Genomic DNA, 22,645 nt, shown 5'->3' on the forward strand with positions numbered 1-22,645 from the left:
GGCGGCCATCTTGGGGGTGGCGGCGGGAGGGGGCGGCCATGTTGGGTGTGGCAGGGGGGGGGTGTGGGGGCCGCCATCTTGGAGGGGGTGGGGCCAATGGGGGGGGCGGGGCTTAGGGGGTGGGGCCAAGGACGTGGAGGCCAGGGTGGGGGGGGCCTGGTCATGTGAGGGCGGCCATCTTGTGGGGGCGGGGCTTAATGGAGGCGGCCATCTTGGGTGTGGCCATCACCATGGGAACCCCGCCATGTTGGGTGTGGCCTGGTCACAGGAAGGCAGCCATTTTGGGTGGGGCCACTGTCATGGAGGCGGCCATCTTGGGTGTGGCACACCCCCTCAGAGCCCCCCATGTTGGGTGTGGCACCCCCAAAACAGGCAGCCATCTTGGGTGTGGCCATCACCATGGGGACCCCGCCATCTTGGGTGTGGTGACCCCTTAGGAGCCCGCCATGTTGGGTGTGGTCCCCACACACATAGGCAGCCATTTTGGGTGGGCGTGGCCCCACTGGAAGCAGCCATCTTGGGCGTGGCACCCCCACCATTGGGCAGCCATCTTGGGTGGGTGTGTCCCCACTGAAGGCAGCCATCTTGGGTGTGGCCACTGTCATGGAGGCGGCCATCTTGGGTGTGGCACGCCTCCTCAGAGCCCGTCATGTTGGGTGTGGCACCCCAAAAGCAGGAAGCCATCTTGGGTGTGGCCAAGTCCCATGGGGGCAGCCATCTTGGGTGTGGCCAGGTTACATGAAGGCGGCCATCTTGGGTGTGGCACACCCCCTCAGAGCCCGCCATATTGGGTGTGGTCCAGTCACACCAGGGCAGCCATCTTGGGTGTGGCACCCCCAAAGCAGTCAGCCATCTTGGGCGTGGCCTACATCACGGGGGCGGCCATGTTGGGTGTGGCCCATTCACCATGGGGGCGGCCATCTTGGGCGTGTCCAACCCTGGGGGCGGCCATCTTGGGTGGGCGTGTCTTAATGGCGGCGGCCATCTTGGGCGTGGCGCCGTCCCCCCGGGGGCGGCCATGTTGGGCGTGGCGCCGTCCCCCCGGGGGCGGCCATGTTGGGCGTGGCGCCCCGGTTACAAACCATCCGTCCTTTAATCGTTAACGAGGTATCAAAATTAAAAGGGGGCGGGGCCAACGGCGGGGAGGGGGCGGGGCCAACGAGGGAGGGGGCGGGGCCACAGGAGGAGGGGGCGGGGCCAATTTGGGGGGAGGGGGAGGGGCACAACACCACGAACACGGGGAGGGGGGGGGGGGGGAGGGGGATGGGGGGGGGGTCCCGGCCTTCACCGTTCTGCGCTCGCGATTTTTGGGGTGAAAAACGGCGATTTTAGGAGTCGTCCTCGCCGTTGGCGCTGTCCCGGTCGTCCTCGCCCTCCTCGGCTTCTTTCTCATCCCCCTTGATGGATTCCAGCTGTAAAAAAACCCCAAAAACGGGAAAATTAAAAAAAAAATTACAAAAAATGATAAAAAATTTTGGGTCAAAAAAGTGCGATTTTGGGTCATTTTGGGCGGTTTCACCTGGTCGTCGCCCCGCTCCTCGGCGTCGTCGTCGTCCAGGAGGTCGCCCTCCTCCCCCGAGTCCTCGCCCCCCGCCTCGGGCTTGGCCCCGGCCTCGTCCTTCTTGGCCGAGCCCCCCCCCTGCTCCTCCTCCGCCTTCTCGCTCTTCTGCTCTGGAATCGGGAGATTTTTGGGGTGAATTCCGGGGATTTTGGGTGTGTGGGGGGGTTGGGGGGTGTAGGGGGGGGTTGGGAGGGGGGTTATGGGGGGAGATGGGGGGGGTTTGGGGGATTTGGGGGGGGTTTGGGGGGGGTTTGGGGGGGTTTTAGGGGGTGGGGGGGTTTGGTTAAATATTGGGGGTTTTGGGGAAATTTGGGGAGAAATGGGGAAAATTGGAGAGAAATGAGCAAAAGAATGGGATTTGGGGGAAATGGAGCGGGAATGATTAAAATAATGGGGTTTTGGGGGAAATTGAGCAGGAATTATTAAAATAATGGGATTTCGGGGAAAATGAGAAGAAATGTAAATACTGGGATTTGGGGGGAAAATTAAGCAGGAATGGGCAAAATAATGGCATTTTTGGGGAAAAATGAGGAGAAATGGTCAAAATAATGGGATTTTGGGGAAAAATGGAGCAGGAATGATTAAAATAATGGGGTTTTGGGGAAAATTGAGCAGGAATGGGCAAAGTAATGGGGTTTTTGGGGGAAAATTGGGGAGAAATGGTCAAAATAATGGGATTTTGGGGAAAAATGGAGCAGGAATGATTAAAATAATGGGGTTTTGGGGAAAATTGAGCAGGAATGGGCAAAGTAATGGGGTTTTTGGGGGAAAATTGGGGAGAAATGGTCAAAATAATGGGATTTTGGGAAAAAAGTAAGAGAAATAATTAAAATAATGGGACTTTTGGGGAAAAAATATGCAGGAATGGGCAAAATAATAGGATTTTCAGTGAAAAATGGGGAGAAGCGATCAAAATAATGGGATTTGGGGGGAAAATTGAGGAAAAATGGTAAAAAATAATGGGATTTTGGGAAAAAATAGGAGAAATAATTAAAATAATGGGATTTTGGGGGAAAAATAAGCAGGAATGGGCAAAATAATGGGATTTTTGGGGAAAATTTAGCAAAGATGATCAAAATAAATGGAGTTTTGGGGAAAAATAAGCAGGAATTACCAAAATAATGGGGTTTTGGGGGGAAAATTGAAAAGAAATTATCAAAAAAATAGGATTTTAGGGGAAAAATAAGCACAAATAATGGAAATAATGGGAATTTGGGGGAAAATTAAGGAGAAATGGTCAAAGTAATGGGAATTTTGGGGAAAAATTCCGCAGGAATGGTCAAAATAATGGGATTTTCAGTGAAAAACGAGAAGAAACGATCAAAAAAACAAGATTTTGGGGGTAAAATCGACCAAAATCCCGGGTTTTTGGGGCAGAATCGCGCGGGGAACGAGGCCACGGAGCCCGGCGGTGATTTTGGGGTGAAACGGGGCGATTTTGGGGCCTTACTCTGCTCCTTTTCGATCTTCTCCAGGCTCTCGAGCAGCGAGTCCACCTTCTGCTTGATCTGCCCCAGCTCCTTCTTGATGGCCTGCAGGTCGTCGCCTTTCACTAATTAGGGACGGTAATTAGCTTAATTAGCTTAATTAGTGACTAATTAGTGACTAATTAGGGGGCTAACGAGGCTGGTGGGTTAATTAGGGGGCCTCCTGACACTAATTAGGGGGTGATAATCAGTGATATAGGGAGGAGAATTGGGTTTATGTGCTAATTAGGGTGTTAATTAGCACGTGGAGGTGTTAATTAGCACGTGGAGGTGTTAATTAGCACGTGGAGGTGTTAATTAGCACCACTGAGGTGTTAATTAGACTCCTATGCTAATTAAGGGGGTTCCTCCCACCTTTCTGTATTAATAAGGGGTTGATAATGAGCATTGTATGTTAATTAGGGGGGCTAATTACCCTCTGTATGTTAATTAGGATGTGCTAATTACCCTCTGTATGCTAATTAGGGGTTGCTAATTACCCACTCTGTGTTAATTAGGGGCTGTTATCCACCCTCAGACACTAATTAGGGGGCGATAATCAGCCTCCGGTGGTGATATAGGGAGGAGAATGAGGTTTATGTGCTAATTAGGGTGTTAATTAGCACGTGGAGGTGTTAATTAGCACCGTGGAGGTGTTAATTAGCACCACGGAGGTGTTAATTAGGCTTCTATGCTAATTAAGGGGGTTCCTCCCAGCCTTCTGTATTAATGAGGGGTCGGTAATGAGCATTGTATGTTAATTAGGTTGGGTCAATTAGTGTTATGTGGTGACAATTATCACTGTATGTTAATTAGTGGGTGCTAATTAACATCTGTATGCTAATTAGGGGTTGCTAATTAACTTTGTGTGTTGATTAGGGGGTGCTAATTACCCTCTGTGTGTTAATTAGGGGCTGTTATCCACCCTCAGACGCTAATTAGGGGGTGATAATCACCTCTGTGTGCTGCTATCGTGCTAATTAGGAGTGCTAATTAGCATTTCATGCTAATGAGGGGCTGCTAATTAAGTAATTAACTCTTTGTGGGTTAATTAGCAGCTGTTAACCACCATTATATGCTAATGAGGCCATGATAATTGTCATTAAATGATAATGAGGGGCTGATAATTAGGCTTGAATGCTAATTAGGATCACTAATTACATATGAATACTAATGAGGGGCACTAATTATCCATTATAAGTTAATTAGGGTCTGTTAACCACTCTTATATGCTAATGAGGCAACGATAATTACAATTTCGTGATAATTAGGCGCTGCAAATTAGGCTTGAATGCTCATTAGGTGCCATTAATTAATTAATTAATTAATTAAGGGTGTTAATTACCATGTCACGCTAACGAGGGGCTGCTAATCACCCTTTGTGTGTTAATTAGGGGCTGCTCATCACCGGTGTGTACCAATATGGGAATGACGACGCGCTAATTAGGGCTAATTGGGGTTATTAATTAAGTCTGGGTGCTAATGAGGGGGTTAATTAGCGTGTCGGGCTAATGAGGGGGGGTAATTAGCACGGGGTGGTGGTGATGGGGGGGGAAATTTGGGGCTGGGATAGAGGAAATGAGCGGTGGGAGGGGGTTGGGGCACCCCTAATTACCTTAATTAGTGCTGTTAATTAATGGAATAGAGGGATGGGGATTTTTGGGGTAAATTCTGGCGATTTTGGGACTTTTATTTTCTGGATTTGGAGGCGGACACCACAAGGGGATGGTGCTGAGGGGGTGAAATTTGGGGCTGGGAGTGGTGTTTAGGGGATGGGGGCGCCCCTAATTACCTTAATTAGTAATGTTAATTAACGAAGGGGGCCGATGTGATTTTTGGGGTGAATTCGTTGGGATTTTGGGGCTCACATTTTCCGGATTTGGAGGCGGAACCAGGCTGGGGTGGGTGCTGATGGGGTAAAATTTGGGGCTGGGAGTGATGTTAGGGGATGGGGGCGCCCCCAAAAACCTTAATTAGCAACCCTAATTAATGGGATAGAGGGACGGGGATTTTTGGGGTGAATTCGGGGGATTTTGGGGCTTTTATTTTCTGGATTTGGAGGCGGAACCAGGCTGGGGTGGTGCTGATGGGGTGAAATTTGGGGCAGGAATTGAGGAAATGAGCGGTGGGAGGGGTTGGGGAACCCCTAATTACCTTAATTAGTGGTGTTAATTAATGAAGGGGGCCGATGGGATTTTTGGGGTGAATTCGGGGGATTTTGGGGCTTTTATTTTCCGGATTTGGAGGAGGAACCACAAGGGGATGGTGCTGAGGGGGTGAAATATGGGGCTGGGAGCACCGTAAGGGGATGGGGACACCCCTAATTACCTTAATTAGTAATGTTAATTAACGAATGGGGACGATGGGATTTTTGGGGTGAATTCTGGCGATTTTGGGGCTTTTATTTTCTGGATTTGGAGGCGGAACCAGGCTGGGGTGGGAGCTGATGAGCTGGAATTAGGGCTGGGAGTGGTGTTAGGGGATGGGGGCGCCCCTAATTACCTTAATTAGTGACGTTAATTAATGGGATAGAGGGACGGGGATTTTTGGGGTGAATTCCGGGGATTTTGGGGCTCACATTTTCCGGATTTGGAGGAGGAGCCGCGCTGGGGTGGGAGCTGAGGGGGTGAAATTTGGGGCAAGAATTGAGGAAATGAGCAGTATGAGAGTTTGGGGTGCCCCCTATGACATTAATTAATGATGTTAATTAATGAGGAGGGAGGAGGGGATTTTTGGGGTGAATTCTGGCGATTTTGGGGCTTTTGTTTCCTGGATTTGGAGGCGGAACCACAAGGGGATGGTGCTGAGGGGGTGAAATTTGGGGCTGGGAGCGCCGTAAGGGGATGGGGGCGCCCCTAATTACCCTCATTAACAACCTTAATTAACGGGATAGAGGAATGGGGATTTTTGGGGTGAATTCGGGGGATTTTGGGGCTCACATTTTCCGGATTTGGAGGAGGAGCCGCGCTGGGGTGGGAGCTGATGGGGTGAAATTTGGGGCAAGAATTGAGGAAATGAGCAGTATGAGAGTTTGGGGTGCCCCCTATGACATTAATTAATTATGTTAATTAATGAGGAGGGAGGAGGGGATTTTTGGGGCAAATTCTGGCGATTTTGGGGCTCACATTTTCCGGATTTGGAGGAGGAGTCGCGCTGGGGTGGGAGCTGATGGGGTGAAATTTGGGGCTGGGAGCGCCGTAAGGGGATGGGGGCACCCCTAATTACCTTAATTAGCAACCCTAATTAATGGGATAGAGGGACGGGGATTTTTGGGGTGAATTCGGGGGATTTTGGGGCTTTTATTTTCTGGATTTCGAGGCGGAACCAGGCTGGGGTGGGAGCTGATGAGCTGGGACTAAGGTTGGGAGCGCTGCCAGGGATGGGGGCGCCCCCAAAAACCTTAATTAACAACCCTAATTAACAAGATAGAAGGACGGGGATTTTTGGGGTGAATTCGGGGGATTTTGGGGCTCACATTTTCCGGATTTGGAGGAGGAGCCGCGCTGGCCGCTCTTGGAGTTGAAGCCGCTCTTGCCGCGCCGCGAGGTGTTGCCGGAGACGCGCTGCCGCTTGGAGGGCACCACGGCCCGGGCGATGGGGGGCGGCGGGGGGACGCGGGCGGGGTAGCTGTACATCCTTTTGGGGTGAAAAACCGCGATTTTGGTTAAAAAAAAAAAAATCGGTGGTGGTGGGGGAAGGAGGGAGGGGGCGGAGGAAGGGGTTTGGGGTGGAATTAGGAGGGAATGGGGAAAATGAGGGTTTTTATTAGGGGGAGAGTGAGTGGGGAGGATGAAAATAAATGTTTTTTTGGGGGAAATTTAGGAAAAAAAGGGAAAATTGATAAAAATATAGGATTTTGAAGGAAAAATGTAAGTGGAAATGAGCAAAATAAAGGGGTTTTAGGGGAAAATGTAAGAAGGAAAGATGAAAAATAAAGAGATTTTAGGGGATAATTAAGGAGAAATTGTCAAAAATGAAAAGGGATTTTTTTGGGGAAAGATCAGCCAGAAATGGGAAAAATGATAAAAAATTGGGATTTGGGGGGAAAATCTAAGTGGAAATAAGCAAAATAAGGGGGTTTTAGGGGAAAAAGTAAGAAGGAAAGATGAAAAATAAAGGGATTTTAAGGGAGAAATTAAGGAGAAATCAAAAATGAAAAGGGATTTTTTTGGGGAAAGTTCAGCAAGAAATGGGAAAAATAAAAAATTGGGATTTTGGGGAAAAATCTAAGTGGAAATAAGCAAAATAAGGGGGTTTTAGGGGGAAAAATAAGGAGGAATGATGGAAATAATGGGATTTTAGGGGGAATATTAAAAAGTGATTATAAATATAATGGGATTTTTGGGGGAAATTTAGGAAAAAATGGGAAAAATGATAAAAAAATGGGATTTTGCGGAAAAATCTAAGTGGAAATAAGCAAAATAAGGGGGTTTTAGGGGAAAAAGTAAGAAGGAAAGATGAAAAATAAAGGGATTTTAGGAAAGAAATTAAGGAGAAATTGTCAAAAAATGGGATTTTTGGGGGAAAATGTAGCAAGAAATGGGAAAAATGATAAAAATTGGGATTTTGGGGGAAAATGAGGAGAAATGACCAAAATAAGGGGATTTGGGGGAAACTGAAGGCGGAATGCCCACACTAACGGGGCGATGGGGGGCGGCGGGGGGACGCGGGCGGGGTAGCTGTACATCCTTTTGGGGTGAAAAACCGCGATTTTGGTTAAAAAAAAATAAATCGGTGGTGGTGGGGTAAGGAGGGAGGGGGTGGAGGAAGGGGTTTGGGGGGAAATTAGGAAGAAATGGGGAAAATGTTTTTCTCTGGAGGGGGGGAGTGAGTGGGGAGGGTAAAAAGAATGGGGGTTTTTGGGGGAAATTTAGCAAGAAATGGGAAAATTGATTAAAATATAGGATTTTGAAGGAAAAATGTAAGTGGAAATGAGCAAAATAAGGGGGTTATAGGGGGAAAATAAGGAGAAATTGTCAAAAAATGGGATTTTTGGGGGGAATATTAAGGACTGATTATCAATATAATGGGATTTTTGGGGGAAATGTAGCAAGAAATGGGAAAAATGAGAAAAATTGGGATTTTGGCGGAAAATTAAGCAGGAATGAGCAAAATAATGGGATTTTAGGGGAAAAAATAAGTGGGAATGATGGAAATAATGGGGTTTTAGGGGATAATTAAGGAGAAGTTGTCAAAAATGAAAAGGGATTTTTTGGGGAAAGTTCAGCAAGAAATGGGAAAAATGATAAAAATTGGGATTTTGGGGAAAAGGGAAGTGGAAATGAGCAAAATAATGGGGTTTTAGGGGGAAAATAAGGAGGAATGATGGAAATAATGGGGTTTTAGGGGATAATTAAGGAGAAATTGTCAAAAATGAAAAGGGATTTTTTTGGGGAAAGTTCAGCCAGAAATGGGAAAAATGAGAAAAATTGGGGTTTTAGGGGAAAAATGAGCAGGAATGAGCAAAATAATGGGGTTATAGGGGGAAAAATAAGTAGGAAAGATGGAAATAATGGGATTTTAGGGGGTAATTAAGGAGAAATTGTCAAAAAAATGGGATTTTGGGGGGAAAATTTAGTAATAAATGGGAAAAATGATAAAAAATGAGATTTTTGGGAAAAATCTAAGAGGAAATAATCAAAATAAGGGGGTTTTAGGGGGAAAATAAGGAGGAATGATGGAAATAATGGGGTTTTAGGGGATAATTAAGGAGAAATTGTCAAAAATGAAAAGGGATTTTTTGGGGAAAATTCAGCAAGAAATGGGAAAAATGAGAAAAATTGGGATTTTGGGGGAAAATCTATGTGGAAATAAGCAAAATAAGGGGGTTATAGGGGAAAAAGTAAGAAGGAAAGATGAAAAATAAAGGGATTTTAGGAAAGAAATTAAGGAGAAATTGTCAAAAAATGGGATTTTTTGGGGAAATTTAGTAATAAATGGGAAAAATGATAAAAAAATGGGATTTTTGGGGGAAAAAATAAGCAGGAAGGATCAAAATAAAGGGATTTTAGGGGGAAAATGAAGGAGAAATTGTCAAAAAATGGGATTTTTGGGGGGAATATTAAGGAGTGATTATCAATATAATGGGATTTTGGGGGGAAATTTAGGAAAAAATTGGGAAAATGGTAAAAAATTGGGATTTTAGGGGAAAATTAAGCAGTAATGAGCAAAATATGGGGTTTTGGGGGGAAAATAAGGAGGAATGATGGAAATAATGGGGTTTTAGGGGAAAATTAAGGAGAAATTGTAAAAAAAAATGGGATTTTTGGGGAAATTTAGCAATAAATGGGAAAAATGATAAATGGGATGTTGGGGGAAAAATGAGCAAAATAATGGGATTTTGGGGGAAAATAAGCAGGAATTATCAAAAGAATGGGATTTCAGGGGAAAAATAAGCAGGAATGAGCAAAACAATGGGATTTTGGGGGAAAATTAAGGAAAAATGGTCAAAATAATGGGATTTTTTGGGGAAATTCAGCAATAAATGAGCAAAATGGCCAAAATAATGGGATTTTTTGGGGTAAAATCAGCAATAAATGAGAAAGATGATCAAAATAATGGGAATTTGGGGGAAAATTGAGCAAAAACAACCAAAACACCGGGATTTTTTGGGGGAAATCAATGGGAATTGGGGACTTTGACAACACAACGGGAATTTTGGGTCAAAAAAACCTAAAAAGACGGAAATTTTGGGGTAAAAAATCACGTTACCTGTCATAGTAATCCCGCTGGAAGTCGTAATCGAGGTCGAAGGACGACCTGCAGAAAGCAAAAGCATTTTGGGGAGGATTCGGGGGGTTTCGGGGGCGGGGAGGATGGGGGAGGGGCGGGGAATGGATTTTGGGGCGAAAAGAAGCGAAATCGGGGCCCGACCTGACGAGGGGGGCCGGAGAAGGTGGGGCTGCTACTGACCCGTACATCTCCGCCGCCGAGCGCTTGACGCCCGCCTTGCCGCGGTTCACCTTGGGCTCGGCCGCCAGGTTGATGTCTTTGGGGGAAAAAAGAGCGATTTTGGGTTTTTGGGGGGAAAAGGGGGTTTTGCAGTTTTTCTGGGGGGATTTGAGGGGGATTTGGGGGTGAAAAAGGGGGCTAAAGGGGAAAAAGGGGGTTTGGGGGGTGAAAAAGAAGGGGATTTGTGTTTTTTTTGGGGGAAAAAAAGTCTTTATTTTGGGTGAAAAAAGGGGGTTTTTGGGAAAAAAGGGAATTTTGGCGGAAAATGTTTTTTTTTGGGGAAAAAGGGGGGGATTTGGGGTGTTTCTGGGGCTTGGGGGGTGTTTGGCGCCCGCCTTGCCGCGGTTCACCTTGGGCTCGGCCGCCAGGTTGATGTCTGCCATTTTGGGGGAAAAAAGAGCCATTTTGGGTTTTTGGGGGAAAAAAGTTTTTTTTTGGGGAAAAAGGTTTTTTTTTGGGGGACATTTGGGGGAGAAAAGGGGGTTTGGGAAGGGATAAAAAGGGTTTGGGGGCTGAAAAAGAAGGGGATTTGTGTTTTTTTTGGGGGGAAAAAAAGTCTTTATTTTGGGTGAAAAAAGGGGGTTTTTGGGAAAAAGGGGGTTTTTGGGGAAAAAAGGGGGTTTTTGGTTTTTTTGGAGACAATTTGGGGGGTTTTGGGGGAGGTTTTGGGGTTTGGGGGGTGTTTGGCGCCCGCCTTGCCGCGGTTCACCTTGGGCTCGGCCGCCAGGTTGATGTCTTTGGGGGAAAAAAGAGCGATTTTGGGTTTTTGGGGGAAAAAAGGTTTTTTTGTGGTTTTTTTTGGGTGGTTTTAGAAGGTTTTGGGGGGGAAAAAGAGGGTTGAGGGGGGAAAAAGAGGGTTGGGAAGTGAAAAAGGAGGGGATTTGTGTTTTTTTGGGGGGAAAAAAGTCTTTATTTTGGGTGAAAAAAGAGGGTTTTTGGGAAAAACGGAGTTTTGGGGGAAAAAAGGGCGTTTTTGGTTTTTTTTGGAGGGGATTTGGGGGGTTTTGGGAGGGAAAAAGGGGATTAAGGGGGGAAAAAGAGGGTTTTGGGGGGGGATTCGGGTTTTTTTGGGGGGGAAAAAAGTCTTAATTTTGGGGAAAAAAATGGGGTTTTTGGGAAAAAGGGAGTTTGGGGTGAAAATGGTTTTTTTGGGGGAAAAAGGGAGGGTTTTGGGGTGTTTCTGGGGTTTAGGGGGTGTTTGGCGCCCGCCTTGCCGCGGTTCACCTTGGGCTCGGCCGCCAGGTTGATGTCTTTGGGGGAAAAAAGAGCGATTTTGGGTTTTTGGGGGAAAAAGGGACTTTTTGATTATTTTTTGAGTGGTTTTAGAAGGTTTTGGGGCAGAAAAAGAGGGTTGAGGGGGGAATAAGAGGGTTGGGAAGTGAAAAAGGAGGGGATTTGTGTTTTTTTGGGGGGAAAAAAGTCTTTATTTTGGGTGAAAAAAGAGGGTTTTTGGGAAAAACGGAGTTTTGGGGGAAAAAAGGGCGTTTTTGGTTTTTTTTGGAGGGGATTTGGGGGGTTTTGGGGGGGAAAAAGGGGATTAAGGGGGGAAAAAGAGGGTTTTGGGGGGGGATTTGGGTTTTTTTGGGGGGGAAAAAAGGTTTTTTTTGGGGTGAAAAAAGGGCGTTTTGGGGAAAAAGGGGATTTGGGGGGAAAATGGAAGTTTTTGGGGTCTTGGGGGGGATTTGGGGGGTTTTGGGGGTGTTTCTGGGGTTTGGGGGGTGTTTGGCGCCCGCCTTGCCGCGGTTCACCTTGGGCTCGGCCACCAGGTTGATGTCTTTGGGGGAAAAAAGAGCCATTTTGGGTTTTTGGGGGAAAAAAGTTTTTTTGGGGGGGAAAAAGACTTTTTTTGGGGGGGATTTGGGGATTTTTGGTGGGGGGGTTTATGGGGTTTTGAGGGGTTTTCGGTGCGTTTGGGGTGATTTGGGGCGATTTTGGGGGGTTTTGGGGGCACCCCGAGGTGCTCCCAGTTCCTCCCAGTATGGCCCAGTCCCCTCCCAGTATATCCCAGTCCCTTCCCAGTCCCTCCCAGTGTCCCCCCAGTCCCTCCCAGTCCCTTCCCAGTATATTCCAGTCCCCTCCCAGTCTATCCCAGTGCCCCCAAATCCCCTCCCAGTGCATCCCAGTCCCCTCCCAGTCTATCCCAGTCCCCCCCAGTCCCCTCCCAGTCTCTCCCAGTCCCCCCTAATCACCTCCTAGTTGCCTCCCAGTCCATCCCAGTCCCCTCCCAGTGCTTCCCAGTCCCCTCCCAGTATATCCCAGTCCCCCCAAATCCCTCTAAAACTCCCCCAAACCCCCTCAAATCCCCTCCCAGTCTACCCCAGTCCCTCCCAGTATACCCCCCTCCCTCCCAGTCCCCCCCAGTCCATCCCAGTATATTCCAGTCCCTCCCACTCCCTCCCAGTATATCCCAGTACCTCCAAGTCCCCCCTAATCACCTCCCAGTGCCTCCCAGTCCCCTCCCAGTCTACCCCACTCCCTCCCAGTCCCCTCCCAGTGCCTCCCAGTTGCCTCCCAGTCTATCCCAGTCCCTCCCAGTCCCCTCTAATCGCCTCCCAGTCTATCCCAGTCCCTCCCAGTCCCCTCTAATCCCCTCCCAGTGACTCCCACTCCCCTCCCAGTCTACCCCAGTGCCTCCCAGTCCCCTCCCAGTATTCCCCAGTCCCCCCCAGAGCGCTCACCCAGCACCTGCCCGGCGATCATCCTGCCGTCCTCCCCTCCCAGTCCCTCCCAGTCCCCTCGCAGTCCCTCCCAGTCCCCTCCCAGTCCATCCCAGTCCCTCCCAGTGCCTCCCAGTCCCCTCCCAGTATACCCCAGTCCCTCCCAGTCCCCTCCCAGTATACCCCAGTCTATCCCAGTCCCCTCCCAGTGCCTCCCAGTCGCCTCCCAGTCTATCCCAGTCCCCCCTAATCCCCTCCCAGTGCCTCCCAGTCCCTCCCAGTCCCTCCCAGTATACCCCAGTCCCCCCCAGAGCGCTCACCCAGCACCTGCCCAGCGATCATCCTCCCATCCTCCGCTCCCAATCCCCTCCCAGTCCATCCCAGTGTCTCCCAGTCCTCTCTAATCGCCTCCCAATGTGTCCCAGTCCCCTCCCAGTGCCTCCCAGTCCCCTCCCAGTCTATCCCAGTCCCTCCCAGTCCCCTCTAATCGCCTCCCAGTATACCCCAGTCCATCCCAGTCCCCTCCCAGTATACCCCACTCCCTCCCAGTCCCCTCCCAGTCCCTCCCAGTCCCCTCCCAGTATATCCCAGTCCCCCTAAATCCCTCTAAAACTCCCCCAAACCCCCTCCTATCGCCCCCAAACCCCCTCCCAGTCCATCCCAGTCCCTCCCAGTCCCTCCCAGTCCCCCCCAGTCCCCCCCAGAGCGCTCACCCAGCACCTGCCCGGCGATCATCCTGCCGTCCTCCCCCGCCACGGCGGCGCGGGCGTTGCGCTCGGCCACGAACTGGACGAAGGCGAAGCCCTTGTGGACGGAGCAGCCGACGATCTTGCCGTACTTGGCGAAGATGGCCTCCACGTCGCTCTTCTTCACCACCAGCGTGTTCAGGTTGCCGATGAAGACCCGCGAGTTGAGGGAGCGCGGGTCCGTCTTGTTCGTCACGTTGCTGGCCATGGCCTGCGGGGGGTTAATGACGTCATCAGTGAGGTCATCGGGGCGGTGGGGCGGGCATCAGGTCGTTAGGAGGGGAATTAGGGGGTAATGAGGTCATTAGGGGGGGAATTAGGGGGGTAATTAGGGCATTAGGGGGGAATTTGGGGGGTTATTGGGGCCTTAGGGGGGAATTGGGTCATTGGGGAGAATTAGGGGGGTAATTGGGGCATTAGGGGGGGAATAGGGGCATTAGGGGGGGAATTAGGGGGGTCATTAGGGGGGGAATTAGGGGGGTCATTAGGGGGGTAAGTGGGGTGTTAGGGGGGTAATTAGGGGGGTAATTGGGTCATTACGGGGGTAATTGGGGCATTAGGGGGGTCATTAGGGGGTTAATTGGGGCCTTAGGGGGGGATTAGGGGGGTAATTGGGGGATTAGGGGGGTTATTGGGGTGTTAGGGGGGTAATTGGGGCGTTAGGGGGAGCATTGGGGGGGTAATTGGGGGGTTAGGGGGGTAATTAGGTCATTATGGGGGGAATTAGGGGGGTAATTGGGGCCTTAGGGAGGGAATTAGGGGGGTAATTGGGGCGTTAGGGGGGGTATTTGGGTCATTAGGGGGGGCATTAGGGGGGTAATTGGGGCCTTAGGGGGGGCATTAGGGGGGGTAATTGGGGCGTTAGGGGGGATTTGGGGCATTAGGGGGGGCATTAGGGGGGTAATTGGGGCCTTAGGGGGGGCATTAGGGGGGGTAATTGGGGCGTTAGGGGGGATTTGGGGCATTAGGGGGGGAATTAGGGGGGTAACTGGGGTGTTAGGGCAGGATTTGGGGCATTAGGGGGGGAATTAGGGGGGTAATTGGGGGATTAGGGGGGTTATTGGAGGGAATTAGGGGGGTAATTTGGGCTTTAGGGGGGAAATTAGGGGGGTGGTGAGGTTATTAGGGGGGTAATTGGGGCCTTAGGGGGGGAATTGGGGGGTTAGGGGGGTAATTGGGGCATTAGGGGAGGTAATTAGGTCATTAGGGGGGGCATTAGTGGGGGAATTAGGGGGGGAATTAGGGGGGGTAATTGGGGCATTAGGGAGGGAATTAGGGGGGTCATTAGGGGGGTCATTGGGGGGGAAACTGGATCATTAGCGGGGTTATTGGGGTGTTAGGGGGGTAATTAGGGGGGTTATTGGGTCATTAGGGGGGTAATTGGGTCATTAGGAGGGTAATTAGGTCGTTAGGGGGGTAATTAGGGCATTGGGGGGGCATCAATGACGTCATCAGGGGGGTGGTGAGGTCATCAGTGAGGTCATCAAGTCATTAGGGGGGTCATTAGGGGGGTAACTGGGTGATTAGGGGGGTAATTAGGGCATTAGGGGGCTAATTAGGGCCTTAGGGAGGTCATTAGGGAGGGGAGGGGGCGGAGCCAAGAGGAAAGGGGGCGGGGCCAAAGGGGAAAGGGGCGGGGCTAAAGGGAAAGGGGCGGGGCCAAGGGGGCGGGGCTAAAAGGGCTTGGGCTGGGGGCGGGGCTCGTTACCGGCGCTCATTAGCGCCACTAATTAGGGCTGGGGGGGGTCTAATTAGGGTTGGGGGCCACTAATTAGGGCTGGGGGCCACTAATTAGGGTTGGGGGGGCTCTAATTAGGGTTTGGGGGGCTCTAATTAGGGCTGGGGGCCACTAATTAGGGTTGGGGGTCACTAATTAGGGCCTAATTAGGTCCCCTGGGTCGTTAAGGAGGCTAATTACTCGCACTAATTAAGTCCCAGAGCTCCAACACCATTAATTAATTAGCCTAAGGGGTTGTTAATTAGGGTTGGGGGGTAATGAGGGGTGGCTAATTAGCATTGTATGCTAATGAGGGGTGTTAATTACCATCGTGTGCTAATGAGGGGCTGCTAATTAGGCTGGAATGCTAATGAGGGGTGCCCCAATCACCTTTATATGCTAATTAGGGGGCAATAATTACCTTCATGTGCTGATGAGGGAAGAATAATTAGCATTATGTGCTAATGAGGGCATTAATTACCACCACGTGTTAATGATAGGCTGTTAATTACCCTTTTATGTTAATTAGGTGGACTCTTCCTACCTATATATACTAATGAGGGGTCAATAATTAGCTTTGCATGCTAATTAGGGAGTCGTAATTAGCATTATGTGCTAATGAGGCACATTTATATCCCCTGAATGCTAATGAGGGGCTGCTAATTACCCTCATATGCTAATTAGGGTGATAATACTTGGCATTATATGCTAATGAGGGGCTTAATTACCACTATGGGCTGCTAATTATCCATTGTATGCTAATTAGGGGTCATTAATCACCATTGTATGCTAATAAGGTGATGATAATTACTATTAAATGCTAATTACTATTAAATTGGTGGTGTTAATTACTTCTTCGTGCTAATGAGGGGCAGTTAATTACCCTCATATGCTAATTAGGGGTAATAATTGGCATTATATGCTAATTAGGGTCTTAATTACCACTGCGGGCTAATTAGCCTTAATTAGGGGGTCATTAATCACCATTGTATGCTAATTAGGTGATCACAATTACCATTAACTGCTAATTGGTGATGTTAATTACTGCTCCGTGCTAATAAGGGGCTGTTAATTACCCTCATATGCTAATTAGGGGGTAATAAGTGGCATTATATGCTAATGAGGGGCCGCTAATTACCTTCATATGCTAATGAGGGGCCGCTAATTACCCTCGTATGCTAATGAGGGGGTAATATTTGGAGGGGGGGTGGTCTTTTAACGAACTCACCTGGGGGGAGGGGCGCTAATTAAGCCTGGCCGTTAATTAGCGGCGCTAATTACCCATGAATGACACCGATTAATTAGGAGGGGACGAGGTTGGGGGGGGGAGGGGGGGGTAATTAGGGAGGGGGGAGGGGCCCCCGGAGCGCTGCGAGGGGCGGGAGCGGCGCCCCCCCGCCCCCCCCCCTTAATGAGCGGCGCTAATTAGCGGCGCTAATTAACGGGGGGGGGGGGGGGAGGGGCCCCCCTCTTACCGTGGCCGGGGGTCCGGGGGTGTCCGCGGGTCCGTGGGGAGGGGGGGCGGGGGTGGGGCCCCCCCCATCGGCGCAAAGGGGGCGGGGCTTAAAGGGAGGGGGCGGGGCTTAAGGGAAGGGGGCGGGGCTTAGGGGAAGGGGGCGGGGCTTGGGGGAAGGGGCGGGGCTTCAAAAATTCGGGGGCTCTCGACCACGACCGTGGGGGGAGGGGTTTATAAAGGGGGGGGGGGGGGAAGGGGGAGAAAGGGGGAATTAAAAAAAAAGGGGAAAAAGGGAAATCGGAAAAGTAAAAAAAGAAAAATTGAAAAAAAATGAAAAAAAATGAAAAATTGAAAAAAAAGAAAAATTGAAAATAAAAAATCGAAAATTTCAAAATAAAAAATGAAAAATTCAAAATAAAAAATGGAAATTTGAAAATAAAAAATCAAAAATTAAAAATAAAAAAGAAAAATTTAAAAATAAAAAAGGAAAATTTCAAAATAAAAAAGCAAAAATTAAAAAGAAAAAAGAAAAATTTAAAAATAAAAAATCAAAATTTCAAAATAAAAAAACAAAATTAAAAATAAAAAATAGAAAAAAAAAAAGTAAAATTTTTAAAGGGAAAAAGAGAAATTTAAAAGTAAAACGGGAAATTTTAAAATAAAAAAGGAAAATTTAAAATAAAAAATCAAAATTTCAAAATAAAAAACAAAGTTTTAAAACAAAAAAAACAAAATTTTAAAATAAAAAATGAAATTTTAAAATTAAAACCGAAATTTTAAAAGAACCAAAGTTTTAAAATAAAAACTGAAATTTTAAAATAAAATAACTTAAATTTTAAAATAAAGAACCAAAAAGTCAAACTAAAAATTGAAATTTCAAAACCAAACTTAACATTTTAACACATAAAATCAAACTTTCTTAACTAAATTTAAAACATTAACACATAAAACCAAACTTTTGAAACGAAACTGAAAATGTCGAAACGAAAACCTAAATTTTAAAAGAAAATTCAAAATTTCAACACAATAAATGAAAATTTCAAAACAAAATTATCAAAATAAAAATGAAAATAGAAAATAAATGAAAAATTCAAAATAAAAAATGAAAATAAAAAAATAAAAAATGAAAATAAAAAATAAAAAAATGAAAATTAAAAAATAAAAATTTTAAAATAAAAAATGAAAAAGTCAAAATAAAAAAATGAAAATTTTCAAAATAAAAAATCAAAATTTGAAAAAAAAATCAAAACCAAAAATTTAAAAATTAAAAAAATCAAAATATAAAAATAAAAAATTAAAAATAAAAAAAATAAAAATTAAAAAAATAAAAATAAAAAAATTAAAAATAAAAAAAGGAAATTTCTAAATCTGAAAATTATTAAAAAAAAAGCCACGAACCACGAGAGGATTGGTGCAAAAGAAGTGAAAAGGAGGAAAAATCACCGACTTCCGGAGGCGCAAAACAGCCGAGGAGCAACCGGGTCCCGCTCTGCGCTGGGGAGGAAAAACGGGGCAGGTTTTGGGGACGTTTCGGCCTTTTTTGGTTCATTTCACCTAGTCTCCATTTCCTCACCCTCGCCTGGCCTCCCTGGGGGGGTTCGGACTCAATTTGGGCTTTTTTCACCCTTTTTTGCCCTTTTCTACCTTTCTGATCTCTTTTTTGGCCTTTTTTTTGCCCTTTTCTGCCTTTTTTTTGCCTATTTTTTTAGCCTCTTTCATCCTTTCCTGCCTCTTTTTCCCTCTTCTTTTTGCCCTTTCCGGCCTCTTTTTTGCCCTTTTCTACCTTTTTTTACCTCTTTTTTAAGCCTCTTTTATCCTTTCCAGCCTCTTTTACCTTTCTGACCTCTTTTTTGCCCTTTTCTACCTTTTTTTGGCCTCTTTTATCCTTTCCAGCCTCTTTTTCCCTTTTGACCTCTTTTTTAGTCTTTTCAGCCTCTTTTTTGCCCTTTTCTGCCTTTTTTTGCCAATTTTGTAGCCTCTTTTTCCCTTTTGACCTCTTTTTTATTTTTTTCAGTCTCTGTTTTGCCCTTTTCTGCCTTTTTTTTGCTTATTTTTTAGCCTGTTTTACCTTTTCCGGCCTCTTTTACCTTTCTGACCTCTTTTTTGGTCTTTTCAGCCTCTTTTTTGCCCTTTTCTACTTTTTTTGTCTCTCTTATCCTTTATGGCCTCTTTTTTTGGCCTCTTTTACCTTTTTGGCCTTATTTTTGCCATTTTTGGCCTCTTTTTTCTCTTTTTCACCCTCTTTTTTTGGGGCCTCTCCGATTTGCCCTTTTTGACCTCTTTTTGGCCTTCCATTTTTGCCCTTTTCAGCCTCATTTTTCGCCTCTTTTCAGCCTCCGTTTTTTAGCCTTTTTGGCCCCTTTTTGGCCTCCAATTTTTAGCTTTTTTGACCTCTTTTTGGCCTCTTTTTTGGTTTTGGCCTCCAATTTTTGGTCTTTTTGGCCTTTTTTGTTCTGACCTCTAATTTTTGGCCTCTTTTTGGTTTTGGCCTCCAATTTTTCGCCTTTTTGGCCTCTTTTTTGGTTTTGGCCTCTAATTTTTTACCTTCTTGACCTTTTTTGTGTGTTTTTGCCTCTAGTTTTTGGCCTCTTTTTTGTTTTCGACCTCTAAATTTTGGCCTTTTTGGCCTCTTTTTTATTTTCAGCCTCAACTTTTTGCCCTTTTTGGCCTCTATTTCTTGTTTTGGCCTCTACTTTTTGGCCTCTTTGCCTTTTCTTGGCCTTTTTGGCCTCTACTTACCCTTTTTTTGGGCTTTTTGGCCTCTCTTTGCCCTTTTTGGCCTCTCTTTGCCCTTTTCTTGACCTTTTTGGCCTCTATTTACATTTTTTTGATCTTTTCAGCCTCTATTTGCCCTTTTCTTTGCCTTTTTGCCCTTTTCTTGCCCTTTTTGGCCTTTTCTTGCCCTTTTTGGCCTCTATTTGCCCTTTTTGGCCTCTTTTTGCCCTTTTCTTGCCCTTTTTGGCCTCTACTTGCCCTTTTTGGCCTCTATTTACCCTTTCCTTGCCCTTTTTGGCCTCTCTTTGCCCTTTCCTTGCCTTTTTTGGCCTCTATTTGCCCTTTTCTTGCCCTTTTTACCCTTTTCTTGCCCTTTTTGGCCTCTCTTTGCCCTTTTCTTGCCCTTTTTGGCCTCTCTTTACCCTTTTCAGCCTCTATTTGCCTTTTTCTTGCCCTTTTTACCCTTTTCTTGCCCTTTTTGGCCTCTCTTTGCCCTTTCCTTGCCTTTTTTGGCCTCTATTTACCCTTTTCTTGCTCTTTTTACCCTTTTCTTGCCCTTTTTGGCCTCTCTTTGCCCTTTTCTTGCCCTTTTTGGCCTATATTTACCTTTTCTTGCCTTTTTAGCCTCTCTTTGCCCTTTTCTTGGCCTTTTTAGCCTCTCTTTGCCCTTTTTGGCCTCTCTTTGCCCTTTTCTTGCCCTTTTTGGCCTTTTCTTGCCCTTTTTGGCCTTTTCTTGCACTTTTTGGCCTCTATTTGCCCTTTTCTTGCCCTTTTTGCCCCTTTTTTGCCCTTTTCGGCCTCTCTTTGCCCTTTTCTTGGTCTTTTTGGCCTCTATTTACACTTTTCTTCCCCTTTTTAGCCTCTCTTTGCCCTTTTTGGCCTCTATTTACCCTTTTCTTGCCTTTTTTGCCTTTTTCTTGTCCTTTTTGGCCTCTATTTACCTTTTTTTGCTCTTTTCGGCCTCCCTTTGCCCTTTTCTTTGCCTTTTTGCCCTTTTCTTGCCTTTTTTGGCCTCTCTTTGCCCTTTTTGGCCTCTTTTTGCCCTTTTCTTGCCCTTTTCTTGCCCTTTTTGGCCTCTATTTACCCTTTTCTTTGCCTTTTTAGCCTCTACTTACCCTGTTTTTGGCCCCTCCTTGCCCTTTTTGCCCTTTTTTTGGCCTTTTCTTGCCCTTTTTGGCCTCTATTTGCCTTTTTTTGCCTCTATTTGCCCTTTTCAGCCTCTACTTACCCTGTTTTTGGCCTCTCCTTGCCCTTTTTGCCCTTTTTTAGCCTCTATTTGCCCTTTTTGGCCTCTATTTACCTTTTTTTGCCCTTTTCGGCCTCTATTTGCCCTTTTCTTGCCTTTTTTGCCTTTTTTTTTGTCCTTTTCGGCCTCTCTTTGCCCTTTTCTTGCCCTTTTTGGCCTCTACTTACCCTTTTCTTGCCTTTTTTGCCTTTTTTTTGATCTTTTTGGCCTCTCTTTGCCCTTTTTTTGATCTTTTTGGCCTCTCTTTGCCCTTTTCTTGCCCTTTTTGGCCTCTATTTGCCCTTTTCTTGCCCTTTTTGGCCTCTATTTACCTTTTTTTGATCTTTTTGGCCTCTCTTTGCCCTTTTTGGCCTCTATTTGCCCTTTTCTTGCCTTTTTTGCCCTTTTTTTGCCCTTTTTGGCCTCTATTTGCCCTTTTCTTGCCCTTTTTGCCCTTTTCTTGCACTTTTTGGCCTCTATTTACCTTTTCTTGCCTTTTTTGGCCTCTCTTTGCCCTTTTCTTGCCTTTTTTGGCCTCTATTTGCCCCTTTTGGCCTCTCCTTGCCCTTTTTGCCCTTTTCTTGCCTTTTTTGGCCTCTATTTACCTTTTTTTTATATTTTCGGCCTCTCTTTGCCCTCTATTTGCCCTTTTTGGCCTCTATTTACCCTTTTCTTGCCTTTTTTGCCTTTTTTTTGTCCTTTTTGGCCTCTCTTTGCCCTTTTTTTGTCCTTTTTGGCCTCTCTTTGCCCTTTTCTTGCCCTTTTTAGCCTTTATTTGCCCTTTTCTTGCACTTTTTAGCCTCTATTTACCTTCTTTTTGCCCTTTTCTTGCCTTTTTTGCCCTTTTTGGCCTCTATTTGCCTTTTTTGGCCTCTCTTTGCCCTTTTCAGCCTCTACTTACCCTGTTTTTGGCCTCTCTTTGCCCTTTTCTTGCCCTTTTTTGCCTCTATTTGCCCTTTTTGGCCTCTATTTACCCTTTTCTTGCCCTTTTTGCCCTATTCTTGCCCTTTTTAGCCTCTATTTGCCCTTTTTGGCCTTTTCTTGCCCTTTTTGCCCTTTTCTTGGCCTTTTTGGCCTCTATTTGCCCTTTTCTTGCCCTTTTTGGCCTCTATTTACCTTTTTTTGATCTTTTTGGCCTCCCTTTGCCCTTTTCTTTGCCTTTTTGCCCTTTTCTTGCCTTTTTTGGCCTTTTTGGCCTCTCTTTGCCCTTTTCTCACCCTTTTCTTGCCCTTTTTGACCTTTCCTTGCCCTTTTTTGCCTCTATTTGCCCTTTTCTCGCCCTTTTCGGCCTCTTTCCCTTCCTTTTCCCCCCTTTTCCTCACCCCCCCTTTCTAAAAACCGACGGCGGGGGGGCGTTAAAAAAAAAAAATAAAAAAATTAAAAAAAAAAACAATAAAAAAAACACAAAAATGGGTTAAAAATCCCCCCGCGCCCCAACCCCCGGCCCCGCTCTCTCCCCCCCCCGCGGCCGCACCGGCGGTTTTTCCGTCGTTTTTTTGGGGCGAAAAGGGGGGGAAAAGGGGCCCAGCGGAGGGGGTGGGGAAGGGAAATTTTTTTGGGGTGTTTTTGGGTTTTTTTAGGAAGGGGGTGTAAAGGGGGGGGGGGGGGGACACGGTCACTTACTGTGGCTGGCGGCTCAAAAAAATTTTTGGCGCTGCAAGGGAGAAAAAAAACGGCAAAACAGCCCGGGTTAGGACGCTCCCCGAAAAAGCCCTTTTTCCCCTCAAAACGGTGGCGGGGTGAAAACGGCAAAGGGGAGGGTGGTGGGGGGAGGGGAGAGGGGGGGGGGAAAGGGGGTTTTTGGGGTTTTTTTTTGGGGGGGGGCCAGGCGAAGCTGGGCTCCGGGGGGTGTCGGCCTCGCTGCCCCTGCGGAAGGAGAAGGGAGAGGCGTGAGTCAGGTTTTGGGGGGGGGGGGGGGCGGCCGCGGGGGGCCCCCCCCCCGGGGGTGTCGCTCGCGCGCGCGTTTTTTTTGGGGGGGTGGGGGGGATGGGGGGGGGGTTTGGGGGTGTCCCCCCCGCTCCCCGCCAGAAAGAGAAACCCAGAACCTAAGCCGCTGGGGGGGGTGGGGGGGGTGGGGGGGGGTTAGAGAGGGAATTGGGGGGGGTTGGGGGAAATGGGGGGGGGGTTAAAGGAGAAATGGGGGGGTTTGGG

The 22,645-nt window shown here is 47.1% G+C and overlaps 1 protein-coding gene across 6 annotated transcripts; it reads right to left on the reverse strand.

The window, feature by feature from the left end:
- Nucleotides 1–1,074: 1,074 nt before the first annotated feature.
- Nucleotides 1,075–22,293, reverse strand: LOC137849295 (heterogeneous nuclear ribonucleoproteins C1/C2). 6 transcript variants are annotated; one of them, XM_068668820.1, is made up of 9 exons: nt 22,118–22,293; nt 18,002–18,048; nt 13,349–13,592; nt 9,901–10,015; nt 9,739–9,786; nt 6,503–6,663; nt 3,012–3,113; nt 1,520–1,671; nt 1,075–1,412 (listed from the first exon to the last, which is right to left on the reverse strand). In XM_068668820.1, the coding sequence occupies exons 3-9, from the start codon at nt 13,587–13,589 to the stop codon at nt 1,329–1,331; spliced, it is 903 nt and encodes a 300-aa protein (XP_068524921.1). In that variant the 5' UTR covers nt 13,590–13,592; nt 18,002–18,048; nt 22,118–22,293; the 3' UTR covers nt 1,075–1,328. The 6 variants fall into 6 exon arrangements, with proteins under 6 accessions (XP_068524921.1, XP_068524920.1, XP_068524918.1 ...); XM_068668819.1 differs by having other exon boundaries at nt 17,998–18,048; XM_068668817.1 differs by having other exon boundaries at nt 17,953–18,048; nt 22,118–22,292.
- Between the last annotated feature and the right edge of the window lie 352 nt (nt 22,294–22,645).

This window comes from Anas acuta, unplaced genomic scaffold (genome assembly GCF_963932015.1).
Source record: "Anas acuta unplaced genomic scaffold, bAnaAcu1.1 SCAFFOLD_296, whole genome shotgun sequence".
NCBI lineage: Eukaryota > Metazoa > Chordata > Aves > Anseriformes > Anatidae > Anas > Anas acuta.

Excerpts from the sequence above, each read along its gene's own strand:
- LOC137849295 (XM_068668821.1), bottom strand. The coding sequence starts at position 13,589 with ATGGCCAGCAACGTGACGAACAAGACGGACCCGCGCTCCCTCAACTCG. Across the intron at positions 10,016-13,348 it reads GATCGCCGGGCAGGTGCTGG|ACATCAACCTGGCGGCCGAG; the intron begins GTGAGCGCTCTG and ends TTTCCCCCAAAG. Across the intron at positions 3,114-6,502 it reads CTCCTCCAAATCCGGAAAAT|TGAAAGGCGACGACCTGCAG; the intron begins GTGAGCCCCAAA and ends GTCCCTAATTAG.